Source organism: Rhinopithecus bieti, unplaced genomic scaffold, assembly GCF_001698545.2.
Source record: "Rhinopithecus bieti isolate Rb0 unplaced genomic scaffold, ASM169854v2 scaffold_13400, whole genome shotgun sequence".
In the NCBI taxonomy this organism is placed as follows: domain Eukaryota; kingdom Metazoa; phylum Chordata; class Mammalia; order Primates; family Cercopithecidae; genus Rhinopithecus; species Rhinopithecus bieti.
Genome location: NW_016807991.1, coordinates 3,987,890 through 4,001,044, shown reverse-complemented (window position 1 = coordinate 4,001,044; position 13,155 = coordinate 3,987,890). Strand labels below are relative to the sequence as shown.

The 13,155-nt window shown below is 51.8% G+C and overlaps 2 protein-coding genes across 10 annotated transcripts in view; one reads left to right on the top strand and one right to left on the bottom strand.

The window, feature by feature from the left end:
• The window catches only part of LOC108537327 (60S ribosomal protein L18), a 9,223-nt gene extending 1,446 nt beyond the window's left edge, over positions 1 to 7,777 (top strand). Inside the window, exon 2 of the mRNA XM_017884594.1 lies at positions 7,709 to 7,777. Within this exon, the coding sequence (XP_017740083.1) occupies positions 7,709 to 7,777 (69 nt within the window). The remainder of the gene's footprint in view (positions 1 to 7,708) is intronic.
• SAP30BP (SAP30 binding protein) overlaps positions 5,721 to 13,155 on the bottom strand; it is a 45,082-nt gene continuing 37,647 nt past the window's right edge. For 3 of the 9 annotated variants that reach the window (XM_017884677.1, XM_017884683.1, XM_017884682.1), the window contains 6 exons: positions 12,320 to 12,411; positions 11,516 to 11,576; positions 11,010 to 11,061; positions 10,052 to 10,110; positions 8,778 to 8,862; positions 6,820 to 8,515 (listed from right to left, as the gene is read on the bottom strand). In XM_017884677.1, the coding sequence (XP_017740166.1) occupies positions 8,334 to 8,515; positions 8,778 to 8,862; positions 10,052 to 10,110; positions 11,010 to 11,061; positions 11,516 to 11,576; positions 12,320 to 12,411 (531 nt within the window). In that variant the 3' untranslated portion in view covers positions 6,820 to 8,333. Of the gene's footprint in view, positions 6,773 to 6,818; positions 8,516 to 8,777; positions 8,863 to 9,178; positions 9,260 to 10,051; positions 10,111 to 11,009; positions 11,062 to 11,515; positions 11,577 to 12,319; positions 12,412 to 13,155 lie in introns of those variants that run through there. The other 6 variants (XM_017884675.1, XM_017884679.1, XR_001887772.1 and 3 more) reach the window with 5 other exon arrangements.

The following is a 13,155-nucleotide window of genomic DNA, read 5'->3' as shown; positions in this document are numbered from 1 at the left end:
ATAATAATAATAATAATAATAATAATAAAATTAAACAATAAAAAGAAAAAAAAAGGTGATCTAGAGGAGGATGATCCTTTGTCTCCCTGTCCATCTCCCAACAAGCTTTCACTGAATCGTTTTAGCACTCATTGGTGACCCTGGCTTGAATCAATTAGACTGTCCCCAACCTAGATGATTTGATTTAGAATTTTTTAAGATGGGGTTTATTGGGATGTAACCTTATCATAAGTTGAGCATTTGGACTTACAATGATTTGACTTAAGATTTTTTTTTACTTTACTATGGATTTATCAGGGTATTAAATGCATCTTCCACTTACATTTTTCACTTACAATGGGTTTATCTGGACATAACCCTATCATAAGTCTAAGGGCACCTGTATTATTTTGGGGGCTGAAAAATTGCAATTTTCTGTTTCTACCTTCTTTTCTACATTCTTATTTATTTTATTTTTTTGAGATGGAGTCTCGCTCTGTCACCCAGGCTGGAGTGCAGTGGCACGATCTCCGCTCACTGCAAGCTCCACCTCCTGGGTTCACGCCATTCTTCTGCCTCAGTTTCCCGAATAACTGGGACTACAGGTGCCCGCCACCACTCCCAGTTAATTTTTTTGTATTTCTAGTAGAGATGGGGTTTCACCGTGTTAGCCAGGATGGTCTCGATCTCCTGACCTCGTGATCCACCCACCTTGACCTCCGAAAGTGCTTGGATTACAGGCATGAGCCACTGCGCCCGGCCCTATTTTTTTAACTTTTAATTTTTTTTTTTTTTTTTGAGACAGTCTCACTCTGTCGCCCAGGCTGGAGTGCAGTGGCGTGATCTCGGCTCATTGCAAACTCCACCTCTTGGGTTCAAGTGATTGTTCTGCCTCAGCCCCCCAAGTACAGGTGCACGCCACCACACCTGGATAATTTTTTTTTTTTTTTTTTTGAGATGGAGTCTCACTCTGGCGCCCAGGCTGGAGTGCAGTGGTGTGATCTTGGCTCACTGCAAGCTCCGCCTCCCGGGTGCATGCTATTGTCCTGCCTCAGTCTCCCGAGTAGCTGGGACTACAGGCCCCCGCCTCCATACCTGGCTGATTGTTTGTATTTTTAGTAGAGATGGGGTTTCACCATGTTAGCCAGGATGGTCTTGATCTCCTGACCTCGTGAACCGCCCACCTTGGCCTCCCAAAGTGCTGGGATTACAGGAGTGAGCCACTGCGCCCCGCCTTTTTTTTTTTTTTTTTAGTAGACTTGGGGTTTTGACATTTGGCCAGGCTGGTCTTGAACTCCTGACGTCAGGTGATCTTCCCACCTCATCCTCCCAAAGTGCTGGGATTACAGGTATGAGCCATTGTACCCAGCCCCTTTCTACATTTAATAAGTGTCGGATTAAAAAAAAAATAAATAGAGGTTCCCTTAATCAACTGGGAATGAACTATGTTCCCCTAAAAATGCAGGGTAAATGCTTTTTTAAATAAAGTTTTGAGTTACAGAAACTTTAAAAAATCACTATTGCAGGCCAGGTGCGGTGGCTCAAGCCTGTAATCCCAGCACTTTGGGAGGCCGAGACCGGTGGATCACGAGGTCAGGAGTTCGAGACCATCCTGGCTAACACGGTGAAACCCCGTCTCTACTAAAAAATACAAAAGCTAGCCGGGAAAGGTGGCTGGTGCCTGTAGTCCCAGCTACTCGGGAGGCTGAGGCAGGAGAATGGCGTAAACCCGGGAGGCGGAGCTTGCAGAGTGAGCTGAGATCTGGCCACTGCACTCCAGCCTGGGTGACAGCGAGACTCGGTCTCAAAAAAAAAAAAAAAAAAAAAATCACTATTGCAAAGCAACCCAAAACATTTTTTTTAAAAAAGATAGGCTGGGCGTGGTGGCTCCTGCCTATAATCCCAGCACTTTGGGAGGCTGAGGCAGGCGGATCACGAGGTTAGGAGATAGAGACCATCCTGGCTAACATGGTGAAACCCTGTCTCTACAAAAAAAATATATATTTTTTTGAGACGGAGTCTCGCTCTGTCTCCCAGTCTGGGGTGCAGTGGCCGGATCTCAGCTCACTGCAAGCTCCGCCTCCCGGGTTCACGCCATTCTCCTGCCTCAGCCTCCTGAGTAACAGGGACTACAGGCACCCGCCATACAAAAAAATATTTAAAAAATCATCCGGGCATGGTGGCGGGTGCCTGTAGTCCCAGTTACTCGGGAGGCTGAGGCAGGAGAATGGCGAGAACCTGGGAAGCGCAGCTTGCAGTAAGCGGAGATCACACCACCGCACTCCAGCCTGGGTGACAGAGCAAGACTCCGTCTCAAAATAAAGAAAAAAAAAAGATAAAAACACGTTAAAGTTCACCATTTTTACCATTTTTTAAGTGTACAGTTCAATATATGTACTGTTGGGTAACAGATCGCCAGAACTTTTCATTTTGCAAAACTAAAATCTTGTACCCATTAAGCAACTCTCCATTTCACCCTTCTGCATCCCCAGTTCCCAGCAACCACCATTCTACTTCCTGTCTCTATGAATTTGTCTACTCTGGATGTCTCATATAAATGGAATTATACAGTATTTCTTATTGTGACTGGTTTATTGCACTTACCATAATGTCCTTGAGGTTCATGCATGTGTTGAATGTGACGATTTCCTTCCTTTTTAAGGCTGAATATTTACATATGCGAGTTATGTATATTGTATGTATATATCATTATTTGTTTATCCACTCATCTGTCAATGGACATTGATATAGTCTACTACAATGGATATAGTCCCAGATACTTTGGGGGATGAGGCAGGAGGATTGCTTGAGCCTAGGAGTAGGTTGCAGTGAGCCAAGATGGCACCACTGCACTCCAGCCTGGTCAACAGAGTGAGACTGTCTTAAAAAAAAAAGAAAGTTTTGAAGAACTGCCATCCTGCTTCCACAGTAGTTGCACCACTTCAAAATCCAATCTACGGTGCACAATGGTTAATTCTTCTCAGCTAATTATCAATTTCAGAATAAGGAGTAGATATATTCAAGTCTAATGGTGGCAAATACATTTTTTCCCCAAATTATCACTATGAATGAAAGGATTTTTATTTGCTCAATAGTTTATAATTCATTGTAGGCCAGGCCAGTGGCTCATGCCTGTAATCCCAGCACTTTGGGAAGCCGAGGAGGGTGGATCACCTGAGGTCAGGAGTTTGAGACCAGCCTGGCCAACATGGTGAAACCCCGTTTCTACTAAAAATACAAAAGTTAGCTGGGCATGGTGGTGGGCACCTGTAATCCCAGCTACTTGGGAGGCTGAAGCAGGAGAATCGCTTGAACCCGGGAGGCAGAGGTTGCAGTGAACTGGGATCGTGCCACTGCACTCCAGCCTGGACAACAGAGTGAGATGCTGTCTCAAAAAAAACCCCAAAGAACACACAACTCATTGTAATCATTCTTCCTTCATGTTCAAATGCAACCAAATTTGGCCAGTAAGAGATCCCTTCACCCTAGCTTCTTTGACCTTTCCATCTGACTTCCGTGTCTTCCCTGCTTTCCAGAACCGTCCCAGTCCTACTTAGATTTCAGGATCTGCTGTTTCTCCAAGGGGGCCCGTGTGGTTCCTTTCAGCAGAGAATGGTATTAGAGACCACGATGGGAGTACTATGTGCTGGATGCTACCAGGGTGTCACTGCTTTCAGGTCTTTTTTTTTTACTCACCATACACAAAGCAGGAGGTCCTAGCTCCTTGCAATGGACAGATAGGAGCTGTTGCCCAGGCTGGAGTACAGTGGTGAAATCTTGGCTCACAGCAGCCTCCAACTCCTGGGTTCAAAGGATACTCCCATCTCAGCCACCTGAGTAGTTGGAACTACAGGTGCATGCCCTCACGCTTGGCAATTATTATTATTTTATAATATTTTTTTGAGACGGAGTCTTGCTCTGCGCCCAGTGCTTGGAGTGCAGTGGCCGGCTCTCAGCTCACCGCAAGCTCCGCCTCCCGGGTTCACGCCATTCTCCTCTCAGCCTCCCGAGTAGCTGGGACTACAGGCGCCCGCCTCCGGACCGGCTAGTTTTTTGTATTTTTTAGTAGAGAAGGGGTTCACCGTATTTAGCAGGATGGTCTCGATCTCCTGACCTCATGATCCGCCCGTCTCGGCCTCCCAAGGTGCTGGGATTACAGGCTTTGAGCACCGCGCCCGGCCGGCAATTATTATTATTTTAGATAAAGTCTCGCTCTGTTGTAGGAGTGGAGTGTAGTGGCATGATCTTGGCTCACCGCAACCTCTGCCTCCCAGGTTGAAGTGATTCTCTTGCCTCAGCCTCCCAACTAGCTGGGACTACAGGTGTGCACCACCATGACTGGCTGATTTTTGTATTTTTAGTAGAGATGGGGTTTCACCACGTTGGCCAGACTGGTCTAGAACTCCTGGCCTCAAGTGATCTGCCTGCCTCCTCCCAAAGTGTTGGGATTACAGGCATGAGCCACCACGCCCAGCCAATTATTTTTTATTTTGTATAGTATTTCCTCCCTTCTTTTTTTTTTTTTTCTGAGACAGAGTCTAGCTCTGTCGCCCAGGCTGGAGTGCAGTGGCCGCATCTCAGCTCACTGCAACCTCTGCCACCCGGGTTCAAGCAATTCTCCTGCCTCAGCCTCCTGAGTAGCTGGGATTATAAGCGCCTGCTATCATGCCCAATTAATTTTTTTATTTTTAGTAGAGATGGGGTTTCACCATGTTGGCCAGGTTGGTCTTGAATTCCGGACCTCGTGATCCGCCTGCCTTGGCCTCCCAAAGTGCTGGAATTAAAAGGCGTGAGCCACTGCGCCGGCCCTTTTGTTTTTTTTGGGAGGGAGTTTTTGCTCTTGTTGCCCAGGTTGAAGAGCAATGGCACAATCTCAGCTCAATGCAACCTCTGCCTCCCGGGTTCAAGCTATTCTCCTGCCTCAGCCTCCCAACCAGCTGGGATTACAGGCATGCACCACCACACCCAGGTAGTCTTTTTAAAATTATTTAGTAGAGATGGGGTTTCACTATGTTGGTCAGGCTGGTCTTGAACTCCCAACCTCATGTGATCCATCCACCTTGGCCTCCCAAAGTGCTGGGATTACAGACGTGAACCACCGCACCTGGCCCCTTGTTCTTTTTTGCCTGGTTTAATAGCCCTCCAACCCCCTCAGCCCCAGAGGGAGTTTCGCTCGTCGCCCAGGTTGGAGTGCAATGGCGCCACCTAGGCTCACTGCAACCTCTGCCTCAGTGACTCTCCTGCCTCAGCCTCCCGAGTAGCTGGGATTACAGGCGCCTGCCACCACGCCCGGCTAATTTTTGTATTTTCTTTTTTTTTTTGAGACAGAGTCTCGCTCTGTCGCCCAGGCTGGAGTGCAGTGGCGAGATGGCTCACTGCAAGCTCTGCCTCCTGGGTTCACACCATTCTCCTGCCTTAGCCTCCTGAGTAGCTGGGACTACAGGCGCCCACCACCATGCCCAGCTACTTTTTTTTTTGTATTTTTAGCAGAGACAAGGTTTCACCACGTTAGCCAGGATGGTCTTGATCTCCCCACCTCGTGAGCTGCCCGTTTCGGCCTCCCAAATGCTGTGATTACAGGCGTGAGCCACCACACCCGGCCTAATTTTTGTATTTTTAGTAGAGATGGGGTTTCGCCATCTTGGCCAGGCTGGTCTCGAACTCCTGACCTCAGGTGATCCACCCACCTCAGCCTCCCAGTGTTGGGATTCCAGGCGTGAGCCACCACGCCAGGCTCAACAGCCCTTAAAAAATCCTTTATTACAGAGATTTCCAAATAGATACAAAATTAAAAACACACCGAACCTCAGTAATTGTCAATGCAGTGCCAAGTGACAACAGCCGTTCAGAATCCAGCCCTAGGCGGCTTGAGTGATGCTGCGAGCACAGGTTTGGGAGCTGGAAACTTTCATTTCAGTGACCATAGGAGCAGAGAGCACCCCTTCAGAAGATAAGCAAACTCACCTCTCCTTTCATTCCTCCATCCCCTGAATCACCTGTGTCCTTATCTCATGCCAGGCACTGGGGCACAGTGTTATTTACACCTGCTTTGTTCCTGCTTACAAGAACTAGGAGACATGAGCTATCTCATCCCCATTTGTGGGCAGAGGTTACAAGGCAGTGAAGTGTGATCCTAAAAGCAAGGGGGTGCTGCAAGCATTGAGAATGGAGCACCCCGCTGTGCAGCAGTCAGGAGGGGATTATAAAAAGCTGAGACACATCTTGTGGTACTACATGTGCAAGGTGCGGAGCTAAATGAATCCCGACGCCCTCCCGAGGCCCACCCAAGATCAGAGCCCTAGGGAGAGGCAGCCGGTGTGTGAGTGGGGGACAGTAGGAGCCGTGGACAGAGTTCAGTTTGGACACTGTTCTCTGGTGAGCAGACACACACTGGTCAGAAACAACTTTGGCCCCCAGTGCCTGGGCCATCCACCCACAGCAGGAACTGTTCACACACCTCTGGGCCATCCTTGATGGGACTAAGGTGGGCAAGCACCATTTCAGAGAAGAGGAAATGAAAGTCCAGAAGGATTACAAACCTTGACCCAACTCACGAGGCCAAGTGGGGCAGCAGTTTTGGCCTGCGGCTGCCCAACTCTAGGCCTGTGTTCCCTCTCCAGGCCCCCCACCTCTGGGGCCCCGCAAGAGACAGTCATTACTGCTTTAACTGAACAGATAAATGGCAGGGCTGGGGCTGCCCAGAGGAAAGCGGGTAGGGGAAAGACCTGCCAAACCCCATCCTCCCTGACAGAGCATGAGACGGGGGACAGGCCAGTTTGCTTCTCTCCTCGGTCTACAACAAAAAAAAAATTGGATTTAGCCAAAAACAAACACTGGCAGGAACTTTACAGTTTATAAAGCTTTTGCATAAGTCACCTCTGGTTCCTCCCAACCAACTTACGACGCTTTATTACCGTGATTTCAGACAAGAAACAGGCTTACAGAGGTAAGGGTTGGAGACCACTCAACTGGTTTTAAACGGAAACTGGCCAGAGGTGCCGGCTCCACGTCTACTGCCCTTTCCGCAGCGCCACGCTGCCTCCCACGAAACACCCACAGCGTCCTTGGCTAATGAGGGGCCCCTGTCGGAGGCCACAGGAAGCCTTTTCAGAGCCCCTCTGGGGCATGAGTGGGGAGCGGCTCTGCTCCCCAGAGCTTCCAAGCCCCATCAAGGAAGGGCTGAGAACCGACCTGCTGAAGTGGCCGAGTGTGTGTATGGGGGGAGTGGACTCAATTTTTATTTTTGAAACCTCACGCACAGAGTTCCTTATATTCCTCAGGTCCCACAAGAGTACCAGGTGCCATTTCAGAACCACCTTTCTAAACCTCTGCTCACCGACTGAAAGCAACAAGGCCCTTCACAGCCCGGCTTCCTTCTTTTGACACACAGCTCTTCCGCTCCAGTGGAGTCGCCAAAGATCACGAAGGGAAAACAGTCTCCTCTGGACTCCGGTCTGGGAAACCCGTTTCAGCCCCGGGGGGGAGCCCAGTGGCCACTGGCGCTGCCCAGGGGCTGCTGTGGGGCAGAGATAACACACACAGGAAGGGTGGGGTGGCAGGAGCCCTCCCAGGAGCAGGGCTTGCCCGTAAACAATGAGCTGCCGCCTGGCCAGGGCAGGAGGTGATTCATCTCCCCCGCTGCTCAGCTCCTGGCTGGCTGTGCTCACCGGGCACCGAGGGACTGGGGCAGCCCTGGCCAGGCACTGACGCCTCCCCACTCCCTGCACAGGTCGGGCTCTCACCCCAGCCCTTCTGCAACTGGCTTGACTTCAAAAGCCTGGGTGTGTCCAAGAAGTGATCTGGACTGGGGAGTGCTCAAGTGCACCCCAGGGAGCACAGCTCCACCATCACCCAAGAACTGGCTAGGTTTTGGGATCAAGGCGGCACATGGAGCGAACATGGAGCTTGGGGGCTCCCGCCTGTCCATGTCCAGAGGCGTACACGGGTAACAACGGTGACTTCCTGGGCCACCCCTCTGAACAGCGTCCCAGGCCTGCATCACCCTATCGTCAGCCCTGAGGCAGTAGTCCCAAACCAAGATGGGGGGACATGTGAGCTGAAGCATTTGCCTGCAAACAGAATGCAGGAGAGGCCAGTGCATCTGAGATGCCAAGAGGTTAAGAAAACGGCACTTTTAATGGGCGGCAGACCCCAGGAGGGGCGCGGACAGACCCTGTCCACAGCACCTGGCTCCCGTGCTGCCTGTCCTTCCGTCTGGAGTGCCACATAGGAGCTCCTCTCAGGTGCCATCAGGGGAGCAGGTCTCAATCCTGAAATATACAAAGTGGCGCCTCCCACTGGGCAGTGGTCACTGGGCTGCACAGTTCTTTCGAGTCCTAGGGTGGCCCCTCAGGTCACTGCTTGGCCTTCTTCACAATGGTGCCCACAGCAGAGATGACGGTGGTCTTGGAGCCGCTGGCGCTGGTGGTGACCGTGACGACAGCTGGCAGGGTGGCTGTGGTGGTGAGGATGGTGGGCTGTGCTATCGTCGTCACTGGGATAGCCGAGTCCCACTTGCTCTTTCTCTTCTGAGCATCTGGAGATAAAGCAGAAGTCAGGATCATGATCCACTAATGAGCAGTGCCCTCTTTCCCTTCCCCCTGCAGGCCAGCAGGGGCCTAGGGAGCAGAAACCGAAGGGGCCCACCCCAGACTCCAAAGCTGGTTCTCAAAGTCCTTGCTTAGAAAAGAGCAAGGCTGAGCCTAGGCCTAGATCCATGTGTTGTCTGTCACCCAAACTAGCCAGGGAGACCCTGGCTCCATGTGTGTGGCAGGAGGCAGGGCAGCTCTGCAATCTACCTGCAACAGCTGTGCTGGCGGTGGTAGTGGTGGTGGCCGTGGCGTTGGTCGTGGTGCCTTTCTTGGTGCCCGTCACAAACTCAATCTGGAGAGGGAGAGGGAGGAGAGTAAGGCTGGGCAAAGCTGGGTGTCCACAGCCTTTTGCCATCCGTCAGCTCCTGGGGGACAGGAGCTTGGCACTACACAAAAAAGGCATTGGAAATGAACTTTGCTCTGACCATCTGGGGGAGGGCGAGGTGTCTAAGAAGAACCCAAAGGGGCTTTTCGCTCGTAAAAGAACTTTCCAAACAGCACTGGATCCCTCCCGGCATCACCAGGTCTCTGCACATGCCCGGCACCCCCGGCCCACCGCCCCACCTCACATGCCCAGAACCGTTTGGCCAGGCCCCTCCTCCTCACACCCAGGAGGAGGCGGCGCCCGCCCGCACAGGGGAAGGACAGCTCCGGTCCCCAGGCGCTGCAGACACGTCCCTGCAACAAGCCTGGGGTTTGGAAGGGAGGGGGAAAGAGAGAGAAGGGAGATTCAATCAAGGGTTAAGAATGAGAAACCCCGATTATCCCCTTGCACCAGCTCCCACGTTCCTGGCCCAGCAGCCAGTGACTCCAGAGGGCCACCAGCATGCCCAGGCCCCACAGCCCCTCTGCCTGGGGTGAGGGAAGCAGTCTGGAGGCCGCAGCTGCTTGAGGATGGTCAGGCCAAGCCAGACGTGGGAGGAGCTGGTGTCCTGATGCCTGGCTCCGAGACTGGTCACAAAGGGAACATGGCCCAGAGATAACACTTTGGTCTCACAGCCAAACTGATGCTCCCTGAAGAACCCAGACCACACTGCTGGGGAACAAGTGGCACTCAGGGCCCTAACATGGGACCTAATAGGTAGCACCCAGGCGGGCCACCGAGGGCAGCTCTGGAGGCCAAGAAACTCACTGAGCAGAGGAAGCTGGGCCCGGCACTCTCTTAGGGAGTTACTTCCCTCCCTTCAGGCCACAGAGGGCACCCATGACCCGAAATAGACAAAGCCCCCAAAGGTTCTGCAATTGGGGGGAGGAGGGGGGCACAACGCAGCAAGCAAGACTCCAAGGGCAAGGCAGCAGGCGAGCGCCGTGAACCCAGCAGGCCCGCTCAGTGCACAGGCCCTGCTGAGGGGCTCAGAGCATTGCCAGGCGATGACATGGGGCCAGGGCGGGGGGCAGCCTGGACAACCTCTGGGCGCAGCCAGCAGGACCCATGCATTCCACATCTGCCTTTTTCATCTAGGAGGTCTGCCATCACTTACTTTCGTTCGCTCCTTTTTGGCCTTTTCCAATTTGTCCATCTCAACCTTCTGGGCCTTGGCTATGAAGACAAGAGAAGCTGTCACAAAGGTGGTCCCCGAGCAGCTCTGGGCTGAGGGAGCCGACTCTGATCCCTGCGTTCTTTTCAGTGGGCTAAAGGTCTTCATGGGCGCCGTGTTCTTTGTGCTAGGCAAAATGAAGCCAGCCCTTGCTTGGCATAGGGCAGGGGCCTTCAGCTCCAGACTGGAGGGCTGCATGCCCCGTGTCTGTGTCTGGAAGGGTCAGCTACTCCTGAGCTCCTGTGAACTGCCGCACATGGAAATACAGGCCCAATGGGGACTACCTTCCTACTGACTGAGAGAAGCTGGAATCAGAGATTATTATGTAAAATGTTGGCAATGAATTCAAATTAAAAGACAACAGAATTCATGAAGGCCAAACAAAGCACCTCTATAGGCCAAGATCTGGGCCATGGGCTGCGGGCTAAAGACCTACAGTCCAGGGGTTTGGGCCCTCTGACATTCCTCCCAGTTCTCCCAAACTGGTGCCTTAAGAATAAGCCATCCTCTCACTGGCCTCAGAACACTCTGCCTACACCTGCCTGGCCCCTCTGCCTCTTCAAACCTCAGCTTGAACACAGTTTTGTCAGTGAGACCTTCCCATCCCTTTGGCCAGATTAGATGACCATGCTTGCCAAAGCTCCCCTGTACTCAGCAGCTCTGTCATCACCAACACTTCATCGATGCTGGCATTACTGGCGTGACATTGTCTTCTTTGCTGTGGCATAAGCCTCTTAAGGCAGGGATGGGTCTGTCTCATTCAGGCCTGTACCCAGCCCCTTGAACACGGCCTGACGTAGAGGAGACCCTGAAGTATGTGTTGCCTGGATAACCAACTGACTGGATAAAGGGACAGTTGGGTGGGCGGATGAGGTATATGGGAGGAGGGATGAAACGCTACCTAATGCCTCATAGTAGGAGTCCTCAGACCAGCCATGGGGATCAAACATATCCTGCAAAGCAAAAGGCGACAGTTGCAGTTAGTAGGAACCATCAGATGACAAATGACTCAGAAACCCAAGTTCCTTGCCTGAGTCTTTCCACAGAACTTCCTGGTCTGGGGTCCCCTTACCTGGGGCTTGGCTGTCATCCCTGGTCTCTAGCCAAGGGGTAGCTGGCAAGTGCTGAAGAACACGGGAGCATGAAGCCCCCATCCAGTGACCCCCAGGAGCAGCAGGTCCACACATGTCCCCACCAGTCAGGGGCCAGACACCAGGTCGGCCACTGGAATCTCTTTATTGGACTATTTCAGAACAATAGGGACTCAAACACAAGACATGGGGACTGTGCTTTCAAACTAGCGGTGCCACTACATGGACCCTTCTGTGGCTGCAGGTCAAATCCCATGGAACAAGCACAGGACCCCGGGTGTCCCCATCACCCTCCAGCCCCGTGTGCCAGACGCACCTTTGGGTAGTTGGTGCCAAGCTCGTCAATGGCACAGAACTGGATCAGCTTTTCGTAGATGCTGAAAAAACAGCACAGGCATTGAGCAGGCACAAGTCCACGTCCCTGCCTAGGACCTGAACCATCCAGCTCCTGGGGCTGACACAAAACCTTCAAAACCTTTAAATCCAGCTCAGCTGCTCTAAGCAAGCTTCCTGATGGCCCTACACCCTCCCAGGGAGATGGACCTGTTAACTAAGGGCCGGGAGGAGATGGGGTCAAGGTGATGGCTGAGTTTTGTCCCACTGACCTTCAGTCTGTATGGCTGGGTTGGGCTCACCACACTCAGGCCCACACAAGGGAAAGGGCCTACTCCTTCCCCCGGAAGTCACTAGCTTGAGCATTAAATGGAATAAGACCAGACATAGCTCTGGTCCTAAGACCTCTCACCTATATGCAAAAATCAGCTTTTTAGAGTTGGAAGATGAACCTATGGTAACTGTCTAGTCCAATTCCTTCCATGAGGACAGGGGCCTTGAGAGGTCATGTGCTTTAGGCTCAGAGCAGGGACGAGAACTCAGCCAGGTCTCCCTCATCCCCGTCTGGGTCTTGGTATGGATTGCTTTGTGTTTTGTCAGGATCTTAAATGGCAAGCCTCTGGCTGGGTTAGCATAGTCTGCTGTGTCCAGCAGGCACTCAGTGTAATGACAAGTCTGGATGATGGTTTGGGCTCAGGGCTTTTCCTCACCACCTCCTTGGGGACGTCTTCGTCCTTAATCCAACATTAATAACTCAATAAACTCTGCAGGCTCAAGGGAAACTTACCTGGGGTTCCGAAATTCCTTCTTCCTTTGGATAATGTAGTTCATATCCATTCCCTCCTTTATTTTTCGTTCATAAAGCTTCTGGATCTTGTCCTATGGAAGAAGAGCAGAGGGGGTGTATGACAGAAGCCCACCCCTCCACCATCCCAGCCCCTGGTCACCAGCTATGTGTGCAGCATGAACGTGAGGCTCCAGAGCCACGCAAAGCCCAACTTGACCTCATGTTAAAATTTAACCTATTCTTGGCCGGGTGCGGTGGCTCATGCCCATAATCCCAGCACTTTGAGAGGCCAAGGTGGGTGGATCACGAGGTCAGGAGATTGAGAACATCCTAGCTAACACAGTGAAACCCCATCTCTACTAAAAACACAGAAAATTAGCTGGGCATGGTGGCGGACACCTGTAGTCCCAGCTACTTGGGAGGCTGAGGCGGGAGAATGGCGTGAACCCAGGAGGCGGAGAATTTAACCTATTCTCAGCCAGGCGTGGTGGCTCATGCCTATAATCCCAGCACTTTGGGAGGCTGAGGTGGGTGGATCACAAGGTCTAGAGATTGAGACCATCCTGACCAACATGAAACCCCGTCTCTACTAAAAACACAAACAACATAAGCTGGGTGTGGTGGGGCGCGCCTGTAATCCCAGCTACTTGGGAGGCTGAGGCAGGAGAATTGCTTGAACCTGGGAGGTGGAGGTTGCAGTGAGCTGAGATCATGCCACTGCGCTCCAGCCTGGTAACAGAGTGAGACTCTCTCAAAAACACAAAACAAAACAAAAAATTAACCTATTCTCTTTTTCCACCCTACCTTTTGCCCAGAACTGCACACAAGTAAGATAA